General features: G+C 35.1%; 1 protein-coding gene across 3 annotated transcripts in view; it reads left to right on the top strand.

Annotated features, from left to right (window-relative positions):
- The window catches only part of MS3_00002986 (uncharacterized protein), a gene marked incomplete at its 3' end in the record, with an annotated part of 50,180 nt that extends 23,040 nt beyond the window's left edge, over positions 1-27,140 (top strand). Inside the window, exons 6-16 of one of the 3 annotated variants that reach the window (XM_012943432.3) lie at positions 894-1,009; positions 3,142-3,252; positions 5,730-5,831; positions 7,067-7,172; positions 15,792-15,996; positions 19,833-19,916; positions 21,225-21,318; positions 21,997-22,150; positions 22,604-22,697; positions 23,648-23,752; positions 25,465-25,855. In XM_012943432.3, coding sequence (XP_012798886.3) covers positions 894-1,009; positions 3,142-3,252; positions 5,730-5,831; positions 7,067-7,172; positions 15,792-15,996; positions 19,833-19,916; positions 21,225-21,318; positions 21,997-22,150; positions 22,604-22,697; positions 23,648-23,752; positions 25,465-25,855 — 1,562 coding nt within the window. Of the gene's footprint in view, positions 1-893; positions 1,010-3,141; positions 11,272-15,791; positions 22,151-22,603; positions 22,698-23,647; positions 23,753-25,464 lie in introns of those variants that run through there. The other 2 variants (XM_051210666.1, XM_051210667.1) reach the window with 2 other exon arrangements.
- Positions 27,141-27,365: the final 225 nt, after the last annotated feature.

Here is a 27,365-nt window from a genome sequence, read left to right as displayed (position 1 = left end):
GAGAACTACGAACGTCATCATCCAGAAGATACAGGTGTTTATTAACAATTGTCTACGCAAAATCCTTCGGATCGGTTAGCCGGACACTATTAGCAACAACCAACTGTGGGAGAGAACAAACCAGATCCCAGCAGAGGAAGAAATTAGGAAGAAGCGCTGAAAGTGGATAGGACACACACTGAGGAAAGCACCCAACTGCGTCACAAGACAAGCCCCCACATGGAATCCTGAAGGTCAAAGGAAAAGAGGAAGACCAAAGAACACATTACGCCGGGAAATGGTAATAGACATGAGAAAAATGAACAAGAATTGGATGGAATTAGAAAGGAAGGCCCAGAACAGAGTGGGTTGGAGAATGCTGGTCGGCGTCCTATGCTCCATTAGGAGTAACAGGCGTAAGTATGTGAGGTCGATCAACAATGCTCTCTAGCTAATCAATTGTGATCAACATCTGGAATTCATAGAGTGAGGACAATAACCTTTTACTGCCATCAAAAACTGTCCACTTTTGCTATCGGTTTACGGTAATTTCTAATTACGAACTGCTGAAATCCCGTCTAATGCAAACAGGATCTAATAAGAACTCAATATATCGGGTGACCGACATACAACACTGACATATATATATATATATATATATATATATATATATATATATATATATATAGCAGGAATAATGGACGTCGGGAGTTAGTGTAAATATTCACAAATGAATTGTGAAAACAGGCAATTATGTAACATTTAAGGTCAGTTCGGTGATATGAATTAGCAAAGTGCTATCGCCGTTATTTTCAAACATCAAAGCTATCATTCATTAATAAAAATATGAGATGAAGCTGGTGTTTCTATTAAATATCTATGAGTCATGCTCTTATCTTTTCTTATAATTTCAGATATCCTGGGTGTTACAGAAAATGGCATTTTTATTATTTCTAATGAAACATGGGGGGCTTTAAGAGGTTTAGAAACACTTAGTCAATTATTGTGGACTACGAAAGATCAATCTCATGTAAGTATAGTGGTTGATTTCACTTCATTTTATTCATTTTGCTTTCATTATTTACTAATTTTTAAATGACGAGTTTATATTGTTTCGATTCGTCTAAACAAATTGGAAATCTGCTATACGTAAATAGTATGGACTTATGAAATGATAGTAAAAAAGGGTAAGCTTAAATGATTAATTTAACAATGTTATACATGGCCTCAATGAAATTCTATTATTTGTTTACTGCCGATAGTTGCGACTATAGTTTCACCGTTTACAAACATAGAGTGTGTGTACACAAATCTATTCTGTGCATTATTATTGGCTGGGGATTTTGACCAAAATTGTTTTTAAAAGTGTATTGATTAAATTATCAAATAGTTAAAGAATAGGTATGTATTTTAAAGTCCTTTCTATACATTTTTAAAACGTTTATAATTCTTAGGTAGTTTATTCAGATCTGTATAATTTAGAGCTGGGGTTCAATCAGTCAATCAGCTACAACGTAGGACCAGGCACATATATGCATCGGTCCAAGTTGTCATACCTCATTAGCACAACAAGATGAACACCGAATACATAGAAGTAGTTAATTCAATGGTGGTAATATATAAAAGTAAGATTGCATATAAGGACATAGTACAGGAAGAGAGAATTAGTTCGTAGAAAGAAAGATATGAAGCAATTTTAATCTCTTAGTTTAAGGGAAGACAGAGAGTGTATACACCTACGCCATTGTGATCGATTCTGGATCATGTCACCCAGAGTCTCCAACCATTGGTTACGATAGTCACGCGGACCCCAACCAAGTAGTCTGCATCTACCAACATGGCTCAGACTAGAAGTTAGTGACTTCAAGCACTGATGCCACGTTTTGATTCGACCGCCACTAACTTTCTTCCAACCATCCCATACACTAGTCAGCATTGCGCATCGTGGTAATCGGTGTTCAGGCATACGTAGCACGTGGTCCAACCATCTCAGTCGATGAAAATGCACAACCTCACCAACTGATTTACCATTATTCCCTTATACCCTGGGTCTAACCTTGCTATTACTTACCCGGTGATCTCAGCAGACGCCAGAAATATTTCTAAGGCATCCGTGATCAAATACTAGTAGCTTACGAGTATCTTCTACTCTTAATGATCACGTTTCGCAGCCGTAAAGTAGAATAGAACGAATTACTACACAATACACTGGTCCTTTAATTGAAAGATGGATATCTCGCCTTCGCCATAGGTGACGTAAGTTGGTAAAAGCCAAACGAGCTTTTTGAATTCGTGTAGAGATTTTGTCAGACATTAACCCACTAGGGCTGATCAGACTTCCAAGATAAGTGAAGTTGTCAACGCGTTCGACTACTTCACTCCCTATCCTTAGTTTAGGTGTTGACACAAGGAACAACTTGCATTTAGAGGAGGAGAAACGCATTCCAAACATCCTGGTATTGTTGCTCAGTGCTGCTTAAAGACTGCATTCTATCAGCGTCTTCACTAAACATGACTATGTCATCTGCGTATTCCAAGTCGATTAGTTGACCTCCTGGAAGATCAATTCCTGAAAATTTAGTTAACGAGAATGTTATTTCCGTCAGTATGTCTATGAAGAAATTAAACAACAGTAACTACTGAACGATCAAATTTTCATAACCTAGATTCAGGCTTTGCTCACTGTGAATTTTAGATGTAAAATGAAGCAATTCATTGAGAAAAAGTGTATTACTGTTTATACTTAGTTTCTGCACTGGTAACAGGGGTAAATTACAGTAGGAATAAATAACACATTTCTAAAATTTCTGATATGAAACATCGAACGTTTAGTTTCAACTAAATTGGGAGTGAGACAGAAACTATCGATAACACTAAATAATAGTCTCAAAACATCACTTTATTGATTGTGGGTAGGTTTACCGCTCGATTCCTACTTAGTTGTTTGAAAGCAACATGCTCACTATGATAACTGAAGATCTTAATTGTGATGCCGTATGTGTTCTGAAATCTGACGAACGGTCAATATGTGAATCGTTGCAGTCTCTAGTTTGCAGTGCTATTCGATCTTTAGTCAGTATTCATTTACGGTCATCCTGCTTTTACCTTCAAGTTGTGAAATTTTTTTCTAATTTCCTTTCATTACTATTTCCCTTCCTACAGGTTTTTGTTAATCGAACGTACATTGTCGATTACCCTCGTTTCAAACATCGTGGATTAATGATTGACACTTCTAGGCATTTTATAAGCAAATCTGTTATTTTACTGAACTTGGTAAGCTTGTTTTTATACTTCTATTCAGCATCATCTGCTGTAAACATAGCTTACTAAATAATATAATATCTATTACAACTATTGGGAACCTAAATTCCGTGTAGCAGTAACTTAATCTGTCATATATCAGGGATTGAAAAAAGACAAAATTCTTTCTTAAACAGGAATTTTATTGTGTACCAAATATATTCGTGCAGTATTTGGAATTAATTTGATTGAGGCATGTACAAAATTTTTTGCTACCACAGTGGTGTTAAGGTTGAGCGAGCGCTCATCGGGAGGTTTAAAGGTCTGAACATTGGTGTACGGGAGGCCGTGAGTGCACACTGATGAGGGTTTCCACAATAGCATGAAACAGTGCTTATTGGTTTTCACTGGATGTTTAATTATAGAATTTGATAATCTTCACAAACTCCAATGTTAAAGAATTACATCAACTGTAGAATTTAATGAATTTTTTTGCAATTTATCAAATGCTACGTGCCTTCCAAATCGAATGAGTTAGTTTACTAGATCTGTATTTTAGAAGTTTATGTGTCTAATTCTCAATCACTAGTTCGTGTGTTCAAAACCGATATTACCGCTTCAGTTTATACGGTATCGATATCTCTAATCTTCACATTAAAAGTATTCTATTCACTAAGGTTCATGAAAATTTTTAAATGAGCGGGATTGCAAAGGTTAAATGAACGTAAGTAAGAGTTTATACTTTGCATTTCAAAACGTTGAAAATTTTATTGTCTGCTTAAATCGATTGATTTCTGAAAGATTCAGATGTTCACATTTCTAGTTATAATGTCACTGAAATAAATGCTTGACATCAACTGTATTTTTATTTATTGTTTCTTCTGACTAAAACAAAATACAACTTGACAGTATCAGTATCTTATCTATTCAAAATGTTCATGTAAAGTTTGCTTATTTTTGATTGACTTGTTACACTGAAATAAATTATGTATTTCCCTAGTCACTTTTTGTTTAATATACTATTAACTTTGACTTTTTACAACTATCCATTTACTCCATAATATGTATTAATCTTTTAATATAAATATATGTTCGTTTCAAATGTACAATATGTTAATAATATATTGGTTAAGCGAAAGATGCACCATTCTACTGGTATGATATTGTGAATTACTGATAACCGAGAAATATGACATCGGTTACTTTGCCCAAAGATCAAAAAGTATTTTTTTCAATAGTATTATAGAACATTTACCTTCAAGTATAAATTTACATCTGCATTAGGAGGATCTTATGCAGATGTAAAGGCAAGGATTGACAAAGCAGTGGTAACATTCCTACAACTGAAGAGTATATGGAACTCTAAACAACTGTCAGCCAACACCAAAGCTAGAATCTTCAATACTAACATCAAGACAGTTCTATTGTATGAAGCTGAAACTTGGAGAACTACTACAACCATCATCAAAAAGTACAAGTAGTTATAAACAGCTGTATATGCAAGAAACTCAATGTCCGTTGTCCGGATGCCATCAGCAACAGCGTACTGTGGGAGAGAACAAACCAACTTTCAGCTGAAGAGGAACTTTGGAAAAGACACTGGATGTTGATAGTATATACATTACGGAAGTCATCAATCTGTGTCACGAGGCAAGCCCTTAGGTGTGGAATCTTGAAGGCAAAAGGAAAAAGGACAGATCAAAGAACACATTGCGTCGGGAATCGGAGGCAAATATCAAGAGAATAAATAGGAATTGGAAACGGTTGGAAAGGAGAGCGAAGGACAGAGTTGGATGGAGAATGCCTGTGGGCGACCTGTGCTCTTCCACAAAGGGTAACAGGCGTAAGTAATATTTTTTTTGCATCTCTCGTGGTTGAGCTGTTTTGAATTTGGTCAACAGTGGCGACCAAAATTGAACTGTAGGTTTAATTTTAATGAAGTGTCATCATATAATTGTAAATTGATATTTACTAACGTAATTTTTTTTACCGGTTTTTAATGTATTTTATCCCATTCCTTTTGTAATCCCAATAAAATATAACATGTCCTCCATCTTAAAACATCAGTTTTATGTTTAGAGAAATGACAGACAATTGCATTAAGAAACTTCATTTTTTACGTCTAATCGATACTGAATACCAAATTGGTGGGAAAATATTTTTTAAATCTACCTATCGAATTCTAATTAGTTTGATTTATGCTTTAATATTTCGCCTTCTAAAGGAAGTAAAAACCATAGGAGTTCACATGAATCAACCTAACCGAAATCTATCCAAAAGATGCTTGTGACTCTAAAAAGTTGACTATATGTCTAATCAAATGATTAATCCAAAACAACATTCATGGTGTAAAAGTAACCCTTTCTACTTAGTCTATTTTTCTCTCTCATTGTGTTATGTTTGTAATCAGTGTTAAGATACCAGCCTGATAACTTATTCAATTACATATTTATATTTTGTATACATTTCGTTAATATTTTGATTGTGGATATATTTTCTATCTTCTTTAGGAGGCTATGAGTTATAATAAATTAAATGTTTTACATTGGCATATTGTGGATGATCAGTCATTTCCATATCAAAGTGATGTATATCCTGAACTTTCGGCTAAAGTATGTTTTGTTTGTGAATGATAAGTTTTTTGCAACTAGAGAAATGTATATGCTTTTATATGTATAATTAATTATCAAATAAGTAAAATGGGTCTTTTATAACTGTTGGGTAATTTTCATTATTGGGTGCAATTGTGGTGTGTGCCATTTATATGGACAGTAGTAGCAGGAATTTTAAGTAGAATTCTTACCGGCAGAAAAGGAAAATGCAAAGAAAAGAAAAACAGAGCAGTCAATGTGACAACAGAAATGGAAGAACTATGGGGTTTGTAAGAGATAACTCAAAGATATGCGAATAGTGTATTTATCGTATTGTTTACTCATTTTACAAATGCAGTGTGTAATTTTGTATAATATAATTGATTAACCCTTGCACAAGTCTTCGTTCGTTAAACTATCGGATAATGTGTCATTGAAAATTAGGTAGAACTAGATAGATGTTTCATCTATTACGAGACTACTTCGTGATGTTCACTGACCGGTCTCATGCGGGACAAAAATTCTGGACCTTCGTGTCTCACAGAGGGCGAAATACCTTGGACCACGAAATCGACATCCAACCATCTACATTTTCAACTTCAATTATTTCGTAATATAACGCAATTCTTATATAGTATATAACTTTATTCTTGAAAAACATCGTTCCAGTCTCTCCTTACGATCATTCTTCTCCCCTTTTAATCTTGCTTTGTGACTGAGCAACGATTCGCTTTTGAGGAGAATATGTGGCTATCAGTATTTATCCACAATTGATTTCTAAAATATCACTGATAAGGTTTTAAACCTAGTGGGCGAAGTTTGCTCCTCACCCTACTGTTCTTATGTCGAATGAACTGCTGCGTGTATTATCATCTCACAAATCATTGGTTTTCTCAGTCTTACCATGGCCAGTTTTCAAAATTTCAATTGCTTGGATCCTCGTTTTTTTGGTATTGTTAAAAAGTACGTGTCTGTTAGCGTTAATTAGTATTACATCTCATGATTTGTTTGACTGTTGTCCATTGGTCATTCACCGTAGCTCCTTTTTTCACAGCAGCATACATGTAATTTCTTTAGGCTAAAATATTATCTTTAAATTAAAAAAATCGGTTAGTGAAGTTTATATTTACCGTTTGTTAATTTTAAATAATTGCGCTTTAGCTTCAGTTTTTTCCTTATTCATGTAACTTTTTTTATTGTCCTCATAATTTATTGCCATGTACACGTGTTTGTATATCTGTTTTGGGTATTTCCAGGGTGCTTATCGAGAAGATTTAGTTTATACATCGAATGATATCAAAGAAATTGTGGAGTTTGCCCGATTTCGAGGCATTCGTGTTATTCCCGAATTCGATATACCAGGTATTGTTATTTTTTTAGATACATATGTTATACCACGCATTTTATTATTAACTTATATACTAAGTCTCCATACACTTACTTGAAATAACATGGTTTTCAAAACTTCCTTATTGTTACCACCACCCAGATGCGCTAAATTTACATGTTCTTGTTTTACTTACCTTAAATTTTAGCTTCTGGTGTTCTAAGATGTTGTTATACAGTAATGTTCGCACTTTTTCAATTTTAAACACATAGATAAGTACACATATTTTCAATATCAAGCAACGGAACTTCATTTTCTAGCCTTAATATTTTGAGTTTTTCGAAACACGGCTGATTATTTTTCAGTGTATCTGGTTTTCATTTTTCAGCCTTTTTTGTATTATGATGCATTTTATCAACTCTATGGACACCTACTTTGAAGGCAACGTCATTTAAAACAAAAACGAGTATCATGTTACTTTTCCCGTCAAGTTCGAGTTTATAAATATTTTATTGGTTGTTAAATTCAACCATGACGTACAGATTTGTGTGTTAAATTGTGAAGGTCAATTACCTGTCGGTTAATTTCACTACATCACTATCCAAAGTTTTTGATGAATTGTATGTGGGGTTTCAACATTCAGTCAGCAAATTAAACCCTTACACAATGTAGCAATAACTTTAGCTTGTCCTTAAAGAGCCTGCTACTCATCAAGTAATGGAGTTAAAGATTCCTTGATTGATTACATTCACTTTATATTCGTATTATAAAATTACAAGCGATTCGCTGCTGTTGTTATCATCATTTAATTGTGGTTCTTTTATATTTAGTTCTTAATATAGATTAGTAAATCAGTATTTAGACGACCTTCAGGACTTTACCTTTTTCCATGATAAAAAGACTTCTAAACATTCGCTGTCACTGTAGGTTGTTCCTGATGGCATCCGGACAACGGACATTGAGTTTCTTGCATATACAGCTGTTTATAACTACTTGTACTTTTTGATGATGGTTGTAGTAGTTCTCCAAGTTTCAGCTTCATACAATAGAACTGTCTTGATGTTAGTATTGAAGATTCTAGCTTTGGTGTTGGCTGACAGTTGTTTAGAGTTCCATATACTCTTCAGTTGTAGGAATGTTACCACTGCTTTGTCAATCCTTGCCTTTACATCTACATCAGATCCTTACTTATCAATTCTGCTAGCCACCTACGTAGAAATTTACATCTCTTCTAAAGCTGTCCCATCAAGTGTTTGTGCTGGTGCTCTCTGTTTTGCATTACAGGATCTTACCTTTACCCATGTGTGTGTTGAAGCCTAGTGCTGCAGAGGTTAGTGCTACACTGCCTATCTTCACATGAATTTGTTGCTGTGTGTGGGATAAAAGAGCTAGTTTAATATAATTTAGCTTGATTTAATAGATTTGTAAATACTCCCCAAAACTTAATGTTTACATTTTACATAAAATGGGCAGGTAGTGGCAAACAATGTAATCCAATTTATGTATTTGTTCATATAACGGACTCACCATCTAGGGTTTTACCTGCGTCGCAGTGTTGGTGATCTTATGAAGAATCGAAATCAATACCAGTACTGTTTGCTCAAAACGCCATCGTGTTATTCACTTAACTACTGCGTCCAAATAACCAGTGGCTTGTGCAGTGGAGTTGAATTTTAATTCCTGTATATTGGTTATATAATTCTTCGAATTGAACTCTGCCCAACTGTCTATTGAGCTCCACTCCTTATTCTGGTGCTTTTATGGCCCAGCACCTCCTGACATGTTGAAGTTATTGCTTCTTTAATCGCTTTCCAGTTGTTCTCCATATTGTTTTCCTTTTCTTCCATTAGATGTTGTAAGGTCTGAAATTGTCGCTGAGATCTATCCTGAGATTCACGAGTTTGTTAGCATCTCGAATGCAACTTGTTCAACTGTCCAATGGTGCTTCAACCTCAGTTCTAGCTGGACGATTATCAGATTGGGATGTGAAACTCCTCAGATCAGCTCCCCTCTGTACTCTTATGTGTTTGATGGACATTATGATCTTGCTGTTGATTGAGATGTAATGGATCTGGTCCTCTGTTGTGCGGTACAGTGAAAGCAAGGAAGCTTTATGTATGCGTTTGTGCGGAATTGGTGCCACCTATAACCATGTCGTTGAAAGTACATGGATTTGCAAGTCCCTCACCACTCTGGTTGCTTTCTCCTATTCCATATCGTTTTATGACATCTTCATACCCGTCGCTATCCATACTGACATCCCCGTTTATATCTCTTATGACGATCGTCAGGTGGCTTCGTGGTTACTTTTTTACGATCGACTTAAGCTTCTCATAAACTAATTTTCATCACCTTAGCTGTTATATGACATTCAATCCCTGCGTTCTTCGTTTTGAAGGATGGTTTGTTGGTGTTGAATATATGAAATTCCTATCCCATAAGTGGGTTTTATGCTTTTTTGAAAATCATCAATGCAACTCTTTGTTTGTGCGATGCATTTTCTTTATGACCCGATTAGAATAGAGCCTCTCGCTTAGTTAATCTTTTCTGTCCAGCTTACGTACGTGTTTCAATTATTCTGAGCATCGCCAGGTTGTATCTTCTTATTTCCCGATCTCCCTGGTCCTGTCAGTCTCTTACATTATGCAAACATTCAACCTGCTTGTCTTAATTTGTACTGTGATTGTTAGAACGGACATCGGGACCGAGATTGCCAAAAGAATCTTGGCTTTCATCATGTGATCTCATATGTATTCTAAATGAAAACCTCTCAAGTGTCAAATGGAGTCTAGGTAGTTAGAATTATTTTCTACGGGATGGAGCTGGTAACTTCATCCGCAAACATTCTCCTCTGTCAAGGGTTTGGCTCGGTCGTAACCGTAGAAGTGTGCAGGTGGAGTTACATCTGACACTTCTGTTTGAAAAAAAGATGAAATCACTCAAGAGAACTGTTATTTCCAATGAGAAAGTGCGTCAAATTTGTTGTTCTGTACTATGCGATCATGGTAACATTAAGAATTGAAGTAGATAAGCAGAGCGCTGGTTTCCTAAATACTTTTTAATCACATGGACAAACAAATACACATTTTCACTTTGAATATACTAATAAAAGAATTTGATTAATTCAGTGTATGCAGAGTTAATCGATTTACGTTTTGTAGTTTTTTAATGAGTTATTTGATTATCAAATGAGTAAACCATTGATTTTTGAATAAATCTTTATTACCTCCTCCCTTGTTTGCAATTCTAATCAATTAATTGTCTGCAAAATCACATAGGTAAGTAATAAGTGTGTTTCCGCTAGTAACTGGCTTTAAGATGAATTTTTCAGTATTACAGTAAAAGGTCCTGACTACTATATTGTATGATGTTGAATGCGAGGTATTAATTCACCAATATCAGTGATTAAAGTTAACCCAATGTCATCGCTTCATCAAAATTTAAAATGTAATTAGTTTAAATTTGTCAGGTAGTTTGCAATTATGACGCCATGTGTGGTCCGAGTATCTTAGTTTTCATCATTACTTGGCTTGTGTTTATTCATTATTGAGTATTAATGGCAAATTAGGTCGACTTGAAAATTTCGCACTACATCTTGTATCATCTCATGATAAAAATTATTTGTATTATTGCTACGAGTTTATGCATTGCGTCAAACAATCTCAGTCAGTCAGTAACAACGTAGAACTTCGTACGTACGTACATCAGTTCGAGTTGCCATACCACATTAGCACAGAGATACAGTTGTCGATTCAAATCCCATAGTGGTAGAGGTAATAAGAGTATAAGCAGTAATCGGGAAGATTAGGGTTTGGAGATGTTATTTAAAGAGTATAATCCAGTGAAATAAATTTGGAAAGAGGAAAAAAAGGGACATGAAGAATTCAGAAGATTAGAATTTGGGAGAACACAGAGAGTGGATGCACCTGCGCCATTGCAAACGATTTTGAGCCATGTCATTCAGGGTCTCTAACCATCGGTTGCTATCATCTCGCGGTCCCCAACCAGGTAGTCTACACCTACCAACATGACTCAGTCCACTTGTCAGTGACTTCATGGACTTGTGCCATGTTTTGGTTTGGCCGCCCCTAGCTTTCTTCCAACCTACTCCTATACCACTGAACATCGCACGTCGAGGCAGTCGGTCGTTGGGCATACGTAACACATGACCCAGCCATCTCAACTGATGAAGTTTCACTACTTCATCAACTGATTTGCCATCCTTACCTAGTACCCGTTTCCTAACAACTGTGTTACTTACTCGATGGTCCCAGGATATACGAGCAATGTTTCGAAGACACCTATGATCAAATAATAGTAACCTACGAATATCTTCTACTCTTACCGGCCATGTTTCACTGCCATAAAGTAGGACGGAACGAACTGCTGCGCAGTAAACACGTCCTTTGGTTGATAGACGGATATCTCGCCTACGCCATAAATGACGCAAGTTGGCAAAAGCTAGTCGAGCCTTCTGTATCCGTGCTGAGATTTCGTCACACACCAGACCACAAGGGCTGATGAGACTTCCAAGATAAGTGAAGCGGTCGACACACTCAACTACTTCACTCCCTATCACTAGTTCGGGTGTCGATGTAACCCAATCCTGAAGCAACATTTTGCATTTCGAGGGAGAGAATCGCATCCCGAACATGCTTGCATTGTTGCTTAGAGTGGTCAGAAGACTCTGCATTTTGCCAGCGTCTTCACCAAATAAAACTATGTCATCAGCATATTCTAAGTCAACAAGTGAACCTCCCGGTAGAAGTTCAACCCCTGGAAATTTAGATGAGGAGAGTGTTATCTCTAAAAGTACGTCGACCACAAAGTTGAACAAGAATGGGGAGAGTGGACAGCCCTGACGAACACCACTTGAGGTAATCAATTCTGATGACAGTTCGCCATAAGCTCTCACTCTACCAGTTGTGTTCGAGTAGAGAGCCTTTATAAGGTTAATGTACTTCTTTGGTACTCCTTTCAGTGACAAACACTGCCATAGAACCTCACGATCAACAGAGTCGAATGCCGCCTTAAGGTCGAGAAATACTACGATTGTGGGGCGTCTGAATGTGTGTCTGTGTTCTAGAACCTGACGTAGTGTGAATATCTGGTCTATACAACCACGTCCAGGTCGAAAACCAGCCTGATTTTCTCTAGTCTGCTCCTCACGAGCTTTAGTTAGGCGTCGAAGTATTATTGAAGCTAATATTTTAGACACTATATTAGTCAAACTGATTCCTCTGTGATTGTCACAAGAGGACTTTTGTCCTTTCTTATAGACTGGCACAATCAGTGATTGAGACCAGTCAGATGGGATTACGTCCAGTTCCCAAATTCTACCTAAGACCTCGGTTAATCTCATTGCTAATACTGGACCACCATCCTTAAGAATCTCAGGAGTAAACCTGTCAGGGCCTGCTGCTCTCCCTCGTTTCAGATTTCCTATGGCTTTTTCAACTTCGTAAAGGGACGGAGGACCTACATTAACTTGCCATTCAGGTTGACTAGAGATCGTGGGAAACCGAAGTGTGGCTGAAGGCCAGTTGAACTGATCCCTAAAGTGTTCTGCCCATCGATCCAATCTCCTGGATTGAGAATGAATAATATGTCCATCTTTCTCTGAGATTGTTTCGCTAACGGTCGGGTTCCTAATTCCAGTTTCCTTAACGAGTCTGAACAATTGTCTGCTATTACCTATTGCCGCTGCCTTTTCCATCTCTCTTGATTTCGCTACCCACCACTGTTCGCGATCATTGCGTAGACTTCTTGTCAGCTTGTGCTTAAGCTGACTCCGCTCTTCATTATGTTCAGAGCCAGGTGGAATGAGTTTCCGAGCATCTATCAGTGAGATAGATGCTGCTGAGATCCAGTGTTGCTCCCTAACCTTCGCGCTTGCACTAGAGCATGATCTGAATCTAAGCACGTGCTCCAGAATGAACGACAGTCTTCTATCGAGCCCCTCCATGGGTGGCTGATAGCGATGTGATCTATTTGGGTCCAACGTTGGGACGAATTAGGGGGTCTCCATGTTAAAAGATGTTTTTCCTTATGTTTAAAGTTAGTATTTGCAAGGAACAGGCGGTTATCTGAGCATAGCTGCAACAGACGGTCGCCATTATCTGTTCTTTGAGCCACGACACCATAAGATCCACCTAGGTGTCTTTCCCTATCGCTTAGTTTACCTACTTGAGCATTAAAGTCACCGGCCACTATTACTACATCCGAGCGCTTAGCTTTTCGGAGAAGGTCCGAAAGCTTTCTGTAAAACTCATCTTTTACATCATCTGAGCTGCAGTCAGTGGGAGAATAGGCAGAGACGACGAAGAGGCAACGACGAGTGTCCCTATCTTTCCGGATTCTTACTGTTCCGTTCAGTCGGACAGCGCACAAACGACTGTCTACTGGGATCCACTCTAAGAGAGCTAGTTCTGCCCTAGGACTCAATGCTATACCTACGCCGGCGAGGCCACGGGAAGCAGAATCAGGGCTTCCAGATACACGAAGCGTAAATCGAGTCGGTTCTTTATTTTGGTATGGTGAGGTCAAATGAATGACGCTACTTGGATCCTGTATGTGCGTTTCGGAGACGCAGCACACATCGATGGCGCGAGATTCTAAAGTTTTAGCTAAGGAAGCCTGCTGTCCTATTTGGCAAAGTGTTCGCACGTTAAAAGCTCCTACGTGTAGTTTAGAGCGTGGTTTCAGGAGACCAGGAATGGCGTTCCACGTACTCGAATCGTTTGCCCTAGCGGTGCGAGGTGATAAAGAGACGTGGGGAGGGTTAGTCGGGGAGATAAGAGAGGTATTAGGAGGTGTAGGAAGATTTGAATGTGACCACCTTGGTCTCTTGTGCTGTCACGGGTATGAGGGCTGATATCACTTCCCGGCTGCCCACACCGTGGAAGGGTATTTCTTGAGGAACCTGAAAAGGAAGTTGGATTAGTGTTGGTCTTGACGACCTGGGAGCGTGACCGCAGAGCCCAAGGGACAACTGCTTGAGGCCGGTCGCGCACGGCCTTTTTGTGGAAGGTTTTTGACGTGTTAGCTCCGTTCTTCAAAGGGCCTTACTGCCGGAGACGGAGATCCGTGAGGTAAGGTGAGGTGTGACATTTTTAGGGTCGACCTTTTCTAACCCCACCCCTCCTTGTGGGAAGGCAGCATCGCTGCAGATGCTGGATGTCCGAGGGAAACACCTTACTGCTGTCACACCCCTCTACAGTCAGCAGTACGACTTCGCCCTCAGACCTTGAGTTGCTGCTTTTAGTCTTACCGTTCACCAATCGACCTGCCTGGCATGGTAGAACCTGCAGGAACATATGTTCCAGCCAATATAGCTCGGTTGGGTCATCACGATAGGCAAGCCCGACCACCGCGTCAAGGTAGCAGCTTCGATCGGGGTCAAACAATCTAGGTCATATGCAGACAATCTGCTCATGATCTGCACAAATGCTTATAAAAATTTATCAATTCCTGCTTTTTGTATCTGTTGTGACTTTAGGCCCGGTTAGTTATGACGTGATTTATTCACTAATCGAATTACGACCCATAAAATCTTAGTACTGTGCTAAATAAATGACGTTCTATCGGTATGAGCAGCCTAGTGTCCTTATTGGTTCTATGTTCGCCTAGCCCGTCCAGTTGGGTCCATAACGCCAATAACAGCCTCAACTATGCGGACAATTTATTTCAACATGATTGGTTTATATACCAGACAAACAGACCGCATCATACCATAAAATAGGAAATAACATTTATATAAAATCAAGCCAAGTAGTGGCTATGAACGTGGGAGACTAATCAATAAACTGAACATAATTTAAAAATAAATTGTTCAAAAATAGATCAAAATAAAGCTTAAAATAACAGGAATATAGATATACATAATCTAGTTACTGAATAGTTATACAATATGAATATTTTACTTACTTACTTACTTACTTACTTACTTACGCCTGTTACTCCTAATGGAGCATAGGCCGCAGACCAGCATTCTCCAACCCACTCTGTCCTGGGCCTTCTTTTCTAGTTCCATCCAATCCTTGTTCATTTTTCTCATGTCTATCTCCATTCCCGGCGTAATGTGTTCTTTGGACTTCCTCTTTTCCTTTGGCCTTCAGGATTCCATGTGAGGGCTTGTCTTGTGACGCACAATAAGAATATATATATATATATATATATATATATATATATATATATATATATATATATATATATATATATAATATTAGTGCATTAATAATTCTTAGAAGTTACCCGTAATTTAATCTTCACTAAGCTATAACAGTATCAACAGCGGGAAAACTGAAAGCCTCGGATTTATAATTTGTGTGTTCGTTTTCCTTATTTGTGATATTGGCGCATCACTTTACGAGAATATCTCCAGCTAGATTTGTTCTAATATTTGGTGTTCAAATTAAATATATTTAATCCGATGATTTTTGAAAATATCATTAACTTAATGTGTTAAACTTTTGTGAATCAACTAACTTCTATCTCTTTCAGTATAACGTACATAATTCGGTCAGTACAACTGTTTGAATGTCATATTAGATGTTATTTGTTATAAATGAAGTTAATTTATATGACTTTTCACTCATCAGAATTTATTAGTTAATAGTTTTGTTTTCTTGTTTTGCTTCTGTAAACTCCCGTAGGTCATACTCGAAGTTTGTCACTTTCTCATCCAGAAATTATGTCACAATGTCAATATGAATATAAAAATCTTGCATATTACGGCCCACTTAATCCAGCTTCAAATAAAACATACGAGCTTTTAGAAAATTTATTTAACGAAGTTTTTCAATTATTTTTAGATGATTATATTCATCTGGGCGGTGATGAAGTAGAAACAATATGTTGGTTAGTTGTTAAATACTCTTTAGTTTTTTCGATTATTTTCTTCTAAAACAACGTTTCTGTCAGAAAAACTTATACCTTCTATAGAACAGCTTTTTATCTATAAGTAATCAATTGTTAGATAGTTGGAGGTAATCGAAAGGAAACCCTGGACCCCTATATTTTTGCTACTTGGTACTCGTTGACAAGATGTACCTATAATCTTGAGGGAATTGATAAACCCTATAAGGATTCAAACCCGCTTCAAAGTCCTAGCTATTTCCTCAAGATTACTATTTCTAGGACAGAGCGTTTGTGAAAATCAAGAAACAGAGCAGTTTATGGGGTAACTGTAATCTTCGAAGAAAAGTACTGATTGCTATTTTTATATTTTCGTGTTTAACTTTCCACACTATGTGTTACTTTCAATGTGTATTTATTCAATTGAACTTGCTGTTATATTGATAAAACCTTGAAACAAAAGTTAATTTGGATGATTAGCTAAGTTGCCATCATTCTCATGTACACATACAAATTGTTAAATCCAATCGATGAGATATCGTTATATCGAAATAGTCAAGTTTATCTGCAAACATTACGGGTTGGGATCACAATCAGAGATATTACTAATTTACTCTTCTAATTGTGGTTAGCATTTTGTAGGACTAAGGTGTTTATAATAATCGTTCATTAAGTATTAGGCAATGTTATGTTGTTTTTTAAAAATAAATACTCTAATATCTTCACATGGCTGGTTATTTAAATACTAGTCTTTTACTTTTTACTGTTGTTAGTATATACTGAAGTATTTAGCAAAAAATATTAAGAATCCTCTGCCTTTCTCATTTCTCACACATACATTTTTAAGTTTTCTTTTTTTGTTACTCAACACTGAAATCAGTCAGTTAGGGATACGCAATGTAGGACCTGTCACATATGTGGATCGGTTCAAATTGCCACACCATATCAACACAGCAAGACGAGATTATCTAGACCAGTCCCAGAGTAGTAGCTACATCAGTGGTGGTCGAGAAGCATAGCGGTAGACAATATGATATGAGGATGAAGAAGGAATTTGTAGGTTAGAAAGGTATGGGATAATTTTAAAGCTAAGATTCATAGAAAGGCAAAGAGTAAATGCATTTGTACCGATTCTGAGGCATGTTAATTATCGTATCCAATCATTCTTCGTAATAACCGTCTGCGCTCTGACTAAGTAGTCTGGATATGCCAACACAACCCAATGTAAAGACTTGATACTCTAATCGATATCACGTACTAAGGTCACCAATCAGGATTCTGAATAAAGTTCTTTCTATCCCCCGTCTACTATTACCTTTAAAGTCTGGTAACCTAGACTTGATCGGAACAGTTAAACTTCAACTGACTCAAGCCAAGCTCCTACTGGTTCGCTATCAGCAAGCTTTTCTCTGTTCCTTACCTTGAGTCCGAAGAGAAGTTAGTAGTCATCTTCTACTGTATATTATATTTCATACACAAGTGGATTGTATACACATATCTTGGACTACATCTCATTATAAGCTGAAAAAGTCACTATTGTACATCAACAAACCAAAAATGGATGTGAAAAAGACAAGATGTAAATAATTGACTGCGAATAAGTTGTAAATAAAAAACTGCGTAATAATAATCGATCGGTTAAATGAAAGCTTACGATAAATGGAATACATGAACATAGTAATCCACTTTATAAGAGCTTTCATCTAAATTTAAACAAATCGTTTCACAGTAGTTGGGAGCCAAACTAATGTAATTCATTAAAGAGGAAAAATTATATTTGTAAAATCTCAGTGATTGAACTTTGAGTAAGTCCAACGTTTCTCTCGGAAATCATGGCATAGTTTTTTTCAAGCATCGAAATTATCGAATATAAATAAGTACATGGTACCAAATGGGTTATCTGATCATCCGAACAATGTTGAAATATATTGTATTTTACTCCATATAATCTAGCACTTGTTATTTGAACAACAACAATTACTTTCAACTTTCCTAATCAGTTTGTTTACCTAAATAGATGATAAACAATTAATTTGCTCAACACAGTAACAAAAATACTATTTTTTTGTTTATTTATATTCATTTAATACATACTGTCACTCGACTCATATCATCTATAAAGTTGTCTGTTCCCGTGAAAAAAATCACCGGTCAGAGGCGATACATAATCAGTGGAATTTCTTCTCTTACCTCAGATCCACTTACTTATACATACAACTATTATCTTAACAAACTTTTCTTTACACACCAGATGTCTCATATGCATTACAGCGAATTGTCACTTTCACTTTTGTTAACGTCATTGGGTGACCTGTTTGATATACAGTTAACCGGAAAACCATGTACTTATTTATGCTCGATAATTTAGATGTTTGATTATGTTCATTAAAAAGGCTTTGCCAAGATTTTCGAGAGAACGTTGGACTTTTTCAGAGTTCAGTCGCCTGAGATCTTACAAATATAACTTTTCCTCCTTAGTAGTAGCTACCATTTCTTCAGTCTTCGTCCTGATACGTCAATATTGACAGTTAGTGATATCATGAACTGATTTGAGGTCTTGGCTTGGTCACTCCTAGGTTTATTTCAACCTGCCTGAAGTTTAAAGAGGAAGAATGTATTTGTAAAATGTCAGCGAAAGAATTTGGAGTAAATCCAACGTTTCGCCTGGAAATCTGGTCCAAGCTTTTTCAGGGAAAGTTTGTGTAGGTGATGGCTAGGTATTTTTCACATATGTCTGAACTAACTTGGTCAGCAAAGTTCATATCGTCGTCAACTGGTTAGAGTTTCTAATTAGTATCCAATTATTACTTCAGCATTATTCATTCTACGATTCTATTATGCACTCAATCTTCCTAGATAGAGACATGGAGATCTTGCGAAATATTTTATCAGTATCGAAATATTGGCATTTGCGATCGACTGAGGTAATTTGACTTACACCCTGACAGAATGGACGTGTCCACTCAGCAATATAAGTATAATATATAATTACATAGGAACAAATGATACAAGAACTCAGCAGAAAACAATTACTTTGCACAACAACAAAAACCAGTTTTACAACTAAATGATTCTGCGGCGGATTTTGATTTTTAAAGATCATATATATAGCACTTCTTCTACAATTAAGTTTGTTTACGGTTGCTTTTGTCAAGCCCTTCAGTTATCTTATTTGTCAGATAGTGTTATTTGAGTGGTAACAATTCGTTTATCTTATTATTATTACTATCATGTCTGTATGAATATTTATGCTTGGTCACATGTGACAGCGTACGCGGACATCCCTCAGTCTACCTTAAATGTTAGTTGCTTGAATGTCTCGTGATGTATCACTAGCTTTCCCATTTATATATATGTGTGGATCTTATAGATTGATTCGACTCTGGATTCGTCGGAATTAGTTAAATTTCAAATATAATTTTCACATATTATTGTCTTAGTATTTTTATCCACACATCTCTGTATTATTATTATTATTTCAACACCACCACTAATCTTCTGAACACATGAATAATTTGGTTACTCCTCACTCTACTCTATTATTTCCTAGCGAACTCACTTAACTTTTTAACGCTGCTTGGTAGTCATTTCAACATTAATAGTTTTATTTTATTCTACAACAAACAGTCTTAAATCCACGTGTTATAATTTTAAACAATGTATTTGTCTTAAACCTGGTCACTTTTTAGACTAATGATTTGAATATACAACATTAGAATCTGAAGAGAATCCGTTGAAACGAATATTCTTCGTTCATATATAAGTGTTTTAGATCACATTAATTTGGTTTCTCAATTTCATAGATTTTTTGCTATACATATTTATATCTTTCTTAAAAGGGAGCGTGATCCTGAAATTCTACAGGGCGTTGAAAATCATGATCAATCCAATTCAATATTTTGGATTAACTACTTTTGGAGATGGTAATTTGCTGACATTATTTCCAATGATAACGCTTTTTTCTTAAGTTATTTAAAAACATAGTAAGGTGGCGGATTATCAGTTTTTAGATGATATTTACCGTGATTTCCATCTGTCTTTGTGTTCTCTAGTTTTCGTAAAATAAACTGGAGAAATCTCTTGAGTTTTTGTGTATCCTATTTCGAAATATCTCGATTATTTGGTTTTTATCCATGGGATTACTTCCCGATGTAACATTGTGCTCTTCATTCGGTGTGCATAATTTTATGTATTTTTATTAAAATGATAATTTTTTGTTTCGTGGACTTGAATGAGTAGTCACTCTCCCCAAAATTGGTCAGTATATATTCTTCTACATTTATCGTATTAAAGCACCCGAGGTCGATCAAAGTTTTATTTTTTCAGAATATGTATATTTCTACAGTAAATAGTAATTGTAATGACAATTTGCACTTGGACATTTGGTAAAGCGATACATATATAACAATAAAATAATACTAATCAAACACTAGTGTAACATAATAGTTACCCGATTTCACAGTAATTTCAAATTAATATCAAATGATTGAGTAATTGGAAGAAAGAGGATCATAATAACCAAAGTAATTGATTGTAGGAAATGACAGGACTTCAATTATGATTACCAGGTTACATAATATTTAGAAAGAGCATTAGCAAAATATTTCGATAAAAAGTCAATATTTTAGTAACTATGTTAAAATTAAAAGACGAATATTGTAAATATATAGGATCATAAATGTCAAAGAACTAAGAAAATTGTTTGAATATTTTTCGAAAGAATGAGGTAGTGCCATGATGGAAACTAATGGAGTAAGTTTTTAGCTCTATTTGCCGTTTTATTAAATAATAATTTGTTTAGCTTACAACCTTACGTTCGGTGTACTGGAACTAACAAGAATATTCAACGTTTAATCTCGACAACGATAATAGAGATCAATTTAATATGACTTGGTGAATTTATTAAAAACCATCTTCATTGTTAAATTTGTTTGATTTTCTTATGAACGGATTGGGGAATTAACAGATTTGGTTGTCGTTATCTATCTATATTCCGGAAAGAATTTAATTCATATTTAGTGCATTTCATGTTAATTTAAATTTAAATATGAGCTATACTGATCATAAAACCTCTTATTTATTTAATTTTTGTTGGTAAAATATTATTTCATTCACCAATAAATATTTGTTTATTCACCAATTTATCGATGCTTTTCATGTGAGAATACATAAATTTAATCGGGATTTTTATGTTTGTGTATTTAATTCCCTTAATTTTTGTCTTTCTATAGTGTACAAAATCTAGTTACCCAAATAGGCAAGAAGAATCCTCAGTCGAAACGAAATTTAATTCTGTGGGAAGATGTCGTAGAACATGTAACCGATGTAAGGAAAAAGTACTTTGTAATTCAATAAATTACTTTCAAAATTCCACTTTTTAAGAAGAGATTGGTGACTGCTCGCAGTGGGATTCAGGATGCTTATATTGTCCAATGTGGGACTCGTCAGCTGAGGTTATAACTGCATCACAGTGTTGATGCTCTGATGAAGACTTGAAATCAGTGCTGTTCACCCCAAACGCCATCGTGTTATTTACTTAGCTACTGCTTCCAAATAATCAGTGGCTTGTGCAATGGAGTTGAATTTTAATTCCTATATATATATTCATAAACTCTTCAACAATGACTTCCACACAATTTCTTATGATTATCATCATCTTACACTCCCATGTGGTTTGTTTATATTTCAATAGGGACTACTTAAGTGGACAGAGATTATGTAATGAAATAATCGTATTTATTTTGCATACGGCTTCATCATGAATTAGCACCTTTATGTTCACCGTGATAGCCATTTCCTGTACTTCACACAACGACTTGATGCTTCACGACAGCAAATAACTTACAAATGCAATAAGACAGCTGTTTCAACTAGTTCTATGTATTCGGTATTTCACCATCATTTAAAGCATAACCTTGAGTCACTGAAATATTTTTCCCATTTTACTGCAGAATTCCTATGTATTCATTATTTTTTTATTATGTGCGCTGAATTTTTTCACAGCTTAAAAAATCGCTGCTTGTTCAAGTCTGGAAAAGTCATCCATTATCTCATTTATCTAAAGGTTTTAATATTATCTATTCAAGTTGTTGGTATTTGGATTTACTTAATGATATTAAGCGTTGGACAGATTTTTATCTGTGCGATCCATCCAACGGTAAGTCGATCATTTTCTAATTAATGCATACCTTAAACGATGATATATAACCAGTTGACATGGAGTTTTCAATAATAGGAAATTATTGCCTAGTAAGTCTCACGAGTGCGAAGTTAGAATCAATCAGTTATGGCTAACACAAAGCCCAGTAGGAATTTGTGTTTACTCATGCTATCATACTACATCAGGACAACGAAATGACATTAATTAGATAAGTAGCAATGGAGTCGAAATAATTTAGTTATAGTGATCATGAAAAACATCATTGAAAATATAATTCCCATAGGTTACTGGTTGTAATTTAACAGGGTGTTAAGTCTTTATTTTTTGGTTTCGCTTATCACTGCATGTAAAAGGAATTAGGAATGATTTGCTGCTATTATCATTATTATTAATATCGAATATCCACTTACATTTTTGTTGTTGTTGTGGCGGTTGTATTTTTTCGTAAAGAAGCTCCACTGGAAACTGAACAACAAATTCTAGGTGGTGAAGCTTGCATGTGGAGTGAATACCAATCGGATGATACAGTTCTAACAAAAATTTGGTAACTAAACTTATTACGTTAATCATATTGAAATACTTTTTCAAAGTTTTTTTTCTTTGTTTAATTAACTATAACGTACTCATTACCTCCATTTTCTTTTTTTGCTAGTAATTCCTAGAATTTAATGAATTATTTACTTATTGAATAAGTAGCTTTCTACTTATCCGTTGTTCGATAATTCCAGCTGTTTGTTATCGAATCTATCCTTAACGAATGACCACATATATATTTTCTCGTCGTAACAATTCTATAGTAGTGTATATTTTTTATTTTCCGAAACACGTCTATCCTTCAAAATACATGCATGAATACGTCATAAGTAAATTTTATTCTTAAATTACCACAGAATGCATGTCAATCTAAAGGCATTATCTGATTAATACAGAAATCATTGTTAAGCCTAAAGTAAAAATAAAAATTGGTTAGGCGAAGAGTTCTCTTTTCGGCGAATTCATTTTCAAAGCTGCAAATAATACTCTTCGCTGAACCAGTTTTTTTTTTTCAATTTTATGTCTCAAAGGGTATATTCCCTTTATATATAAAAAATAAATAGATTAGGTCAAATTGTTTGAAAATATACGTTTCATAAATTGCTTTAAGAGAACGTTCGACACAAGCATTATGATAATATGAGAGGATAGTTGGGAACCATTAATTCTCGATAGGACAAGAACATCTTGTTGATGTGATATATATATAAGCATGCCAAATAACATGTGTCTGTCAAGAAATATTTCAAATATGTAGAAACAATTTAGATTTTTAAAAAAGGGAGCGTCCATTAACGTAAAATCCACTGGTTCCACACTGTTTGGAAAGAAAGAAAGAAATGACCCTCCTGCTTTTCGTTGAGTTTGCGCATAATTAAGATATTTTTTTGGACAATAGATACTGATAAATTTGTTGAGATTCTTTGATAATTGCTAGTTTTGAATATTTATTCTTGACAGGCCGGTTACAAGTGCTGTTGCAGAACGTCTTTGGAGTGCTAAAGAAATAAATGACTTAGAATTTGCCGGTCCGCGCATTGAAGAACAACGATGTCGTTTAATCAAGTAGGATTTTATTTTACAATTCTCAATCTGCTTATTATTATTTTCATGTTATTTGTATTTACTTTTTATGTATGATTAAATCTTATGAAATTAATGCTTAACCAAGTGATTAAACAGACACATTAAATATATGCTTCCCGAATATAAGATGCTGTAATTACTATTTTGACTGGTTTGTAAACAATTCATCCAGCAAGTACATTCGACTGTCACATAAATACCAATAGATTGTGTGAATGAACTAAAGAAAAAATCGACCACAGGTTAACGAAATTGGTTAGTCTAACTGCATATTTAACTAGTGATTCGGAAATATTAATAATCAGATGCCTATAATTTAAAAGTAAATATAATCACATTTTCCTGTCAAGATTGTCTTCATCAAATTTTATTTCCGTTTAACTATTTTACATACATACGCGCCACACAATAATAATGAGGCCAGTAGTAGCTATCATTGATTTGTGTGAGGCCTGTGTTACTGCCTAGGTGCCCAAATCGAAGCAGGTGGTTTTCTTAGGTTGCCACACCCCGAGCCTTTGACCTGAAGGCCTGATCTACAAGGCAGTGGAGCAACGCCAGGAGATGCAGTCCCATGGTAGCCGGTGACCAACGATTAGTTCATATACCATTTGTTCCTACAGGATAGTGGAGGCCATATGCACCATTGGTTTGGAATCAAGGTTTTACATCTCCTCTATAATTTATGGACGAACCAATCAGGTATAAGATAACAGGTCTCGGATTTTTGCGCGAAATTCACTTATCCACTTGGCATTATAGCTGATGTCAGTTCGTGATGAAAACCCTAAATCTAATTCCTAACCTTAACCATCAACTGGAAATCATAATTCTAATCCCCCACAATGTTTCATAACTCTCGTTTGGTCCTTGTTACTAGGTGGACACCCTCAAGGTCACTTCAGCGTCGCTCAAAAGCCGTTCATAAATTATAGCCTCACTGCGCCGGACATTCGCTTTTCGTTCTTTTAACTTCGTAAACAACACTCCCACCACGAGAAGGCAGAGATTAGGACTACCCAGGCAGTGGCTATGTACACGTGGTCATGTGACAGCATTTCGAGAGGGATAGGAAAACCTCCCACCCTCGGGGCACCTATTTTACGCAAACGTTCGGTGTGTAAAAATATGTTTTTTACGCCACTGTTTACACAGAATAAATCAATCTCCCTCTATAATTTTTTACAAACAGGTACTGTCTTTATTATATAACTCGCCTATGGATCTGTAATCATCAACCTTAGTTACCGCTTTTTTGATTTTAAAATTTACTATTCCATCAGAATTACTATATAATTGCTAATGAAGCGTAGAATAGTTGGTATTTTAATTGGAACACCGTCCAGATTACATGTTACCCTATATATATATATATATATATATATATATATATATATATATATATATATATATATATATATATATAGTAGTTCGTTTAAGCGGAACTGTTACACATTTCAAATAGGCTGTAATAAACAATTGCAACAATTATAGTTGGTTATTATTTAACTCGAAATACAATAATTGTTAAATGTATGACATCATGTAATAAAAATAAAATTCAAACTGAGAACCTTTTTTGTTTAAATATAACATTATAACATCGTGAGTAATAATAATATTAATTTAATTGTTTATGATAATTAGGAACGATTTGAATGATTACTATTCTCTTTCTTCTCTCTTCTCAGTCGTGGTATACCAGCTGGTGTTCTTCTTGGTCCAGGATATTGTGATAGTACTAAACAAATGACAACATGGAATATCGATGAAATTATATTAGATGAATATAAAAATATTAAAAATATCATGAAGCGAATGGAACCAAATAATAATAATAATCATGACATTTATCAAAATAAAAATAATGATTATAGACCTTTTAATTTATGGAGTGATAAAGATTTGTTCATTGGTATTTTCATCGGCATTTTAATTACATCATTATTTCGCCATCGTAATTTTTTACCATTTCGAAAGGCTAAGTGTAATTTATCTGTTATACGTACAGTATGTTTATGTATTTTGATTTTTGTAATATTAATAATTTTCTTTAATCATATGTATTCTGTATTTGTATAGAATTTAAGTGGAAATCATTAGTTTGTCTCTACTACTACTAACATACATTATCGCATAATTTTCGTGGAACCCCCATTATATTTTTCATTTTCATTGCTTATTAGCAATTAGTATTGAAAAATTAGTTATTTCACTCTGCACTTTTTATACTCTTATCCTATTTAGTGTATATATATGTTGTGTTGTTGCAATTTGACTTCATGATTCTAATGTTCTCTTTCGTACTCTTTGTCTCTGTTTACGGAATACCTATTTACTTTTGCTAAGCGTTGAGTGTTTAAGACGCTTCCCAAGACGTATGTCTACCTGTCTATCCAAATAATTATGTAGTTGTCTGTAATCATGTTTTATTTGTGTATGTATGTATTTCATTTATTCTTTCCTCCTTGTCTTATACCACATTACTTTAATTCATCCTATTCATTACTGTTGTATCTTACGTAAGAAGAAACTTGTACTGTCTTTAATAATCATGAGAAGACATGAATCTCTTTGTCTTTGTCTTTCCTATTACATATTACACATAAATCTCAGTGACTGAAGAAGAAGCAGAAAAACTAATTCACAGTGCAGTCAGTAATATACTATTCTTATATTATTTTATTCCTATTAAAGTTGTTATTGTATTGTCTTGTTAGTATTATTGCTTACGTTTTTTACCTTGCATGCTTTTTTATGTCAGTTTGTTTCTTCTTAAACAAGGAACAAAACAATTTGTCCTTGTGTATTACACTAACAAATGGTGCTCTGTTATATTCATAAATGCATACTTATTTATTCATTCGTTTGTTGACCTTCTTTAACTTGTATGTGCTCAGCGTTCTTCATGTTTTAGACTATTTATGCTTCATTTCTTAAATTTTCCAAATATGATTGATATTAAATTTTCAATGGATGGTTGTTCATTGAAAGGAAACTTTCAGTCTGTTTTTTTTAAACCGAAAAAATGATTTCTACATATATGTGAAGTAAAATATACGTAGATTTTTCGAATTGACTGATTTTAACATAGTAGTCAAATGGAATATAATTTTTATGACCAAGGGATGTTTATTAAGCATATCATTGGGATTGTGTTTACATGGAAAGTGTTATAGCCCAAAGCCGCCAATCAGAATCGGCGAATTATCGATCGGACCAAGGACGCGTAAAACATGTGCAAGCAGCCTAGAGTCCTGATTGGTCCTGCTTTCCGCCTAGCTCAGCCAGTTAAGTCCAGAACACTAGTCTTAGCCTCTGCAATATGAATAGTTTAGTTACTTAACAGTTAGACGATAAAAATATACGTTTAGTATTGGTCCATAAAGTGCTCCCAAAATTACCATTCATTATGTTTATCGGGACCTAACAAAAAGATTAGAAGTATGGTTTTATGTACATTGATGACCATTATAATTCCGTATATTCTATATACCAAGTTGAAGACAAATACTTATTTTACATTCAAAATCACTACATTAATAGAAATGAGCCAATCTTGTAGAACTCTTACACTGAATAATTAGGTAGT

The sequence above is a fragment of the Schistosoma haematobium genome, chromosome ZW, assembly GCF_000699445.3.
Source record: "Schistosoma haematobium chromosome ZW, whole genome shotgun sequence".
Lineage (NCBI taxonomy): Eukaryota > Metazoa > Platyhelminthes > Trematoda > Strigeidida > Schistosomatidae > Schistosoma > Schistosoma haematobium.
This window is presented reverse-complemented; position numbering and strand designations above follow the sequence as displayed.